The sequence below is a fragment of the Condylura cristata genome, unplaced genomic scaffold, assembly GCF_000260355.1.
Source record: "Condylura cristata isolate star-nosed mole 26May11 unplaced genomic scaffold, ConCri1.0 scaffold00020, whole genome shotgun sequence".
Classification (NCBI taxonomy): domain Eukaryota; kingdom Metazoa; phylum Chordata; class Mammalia; order Eulipotyphla; family Talpidae; genus Condylura; species Condylura cristata.
The window spans coordinates 39,379,396-39,379,875 of NW_004567121.1; the positions used below are offsets into that span (position 1 = coordinate 39,379,396).

Below are 480 nucleotides of genomic sequence, written 5' to 3' on the forward strand. Positions count from 1 at the left end.
CACTGGCTGCCCAAGGTGCTGGGCGAGGCCGGCATGCGGCTGCTGGGCCCCTACCGCGGCTACCAGCCCGGCGTCAACGCCGGCATCTTCAACGCCTTCGCCACGGCCGCCTTCCGCTTCGGCCACACGCTGGTCAACCCCGTGCTGCAGCGGCTGGACGAGCGCTTCCGGCCCATCCCGCAGGGGCCGCTGCCGCTGCACAAGGCCTTCTTCGCGCCGGCGCGGCTGCTGGCCGAGGGCGGCATCGACCCGCTGCTGCGCGGCCTCTTCGGGGTGCCCGGCAAGATGCGGGTGCCCTCGCAGCTGCTCAACACCGAGCTCACCGAGCGCCTCTTCTCCATGGCGCACGCCGTGGCGCTGGACCTGGCGGCCATCAACATCCAGCGCGGCCGGGACCACGGCATCCCGCCCTACCACGACTTCCGCGTCTACTGCAACCTGTCGGCCGCCCACTCCTTCGAGGACCTGGCCAACGAGATC

The 480-nt window shown here is 71.9% G+C and overlaps 1 protein-coding gene across 1 annotated transcript in view; it reads left to right on the forward strand.

The window, feature by feature from the left end:
* PXDN (peroxidasin) overlaps positions 1-480 on the forward strand; it is a 21,728-nt gene that overhangs the window by 11,139 nt on the left and 10,109 nt on the right. Inside the window, exon 11 of the mRNA XM_012727380.1 lies at positions 3-480. Within this exon, the coding sequence (XP_012582834.1) occupies positions 3-480 (478 nt within the window). The remainder of the gene's footprint in view (positions 1-2) is intronic.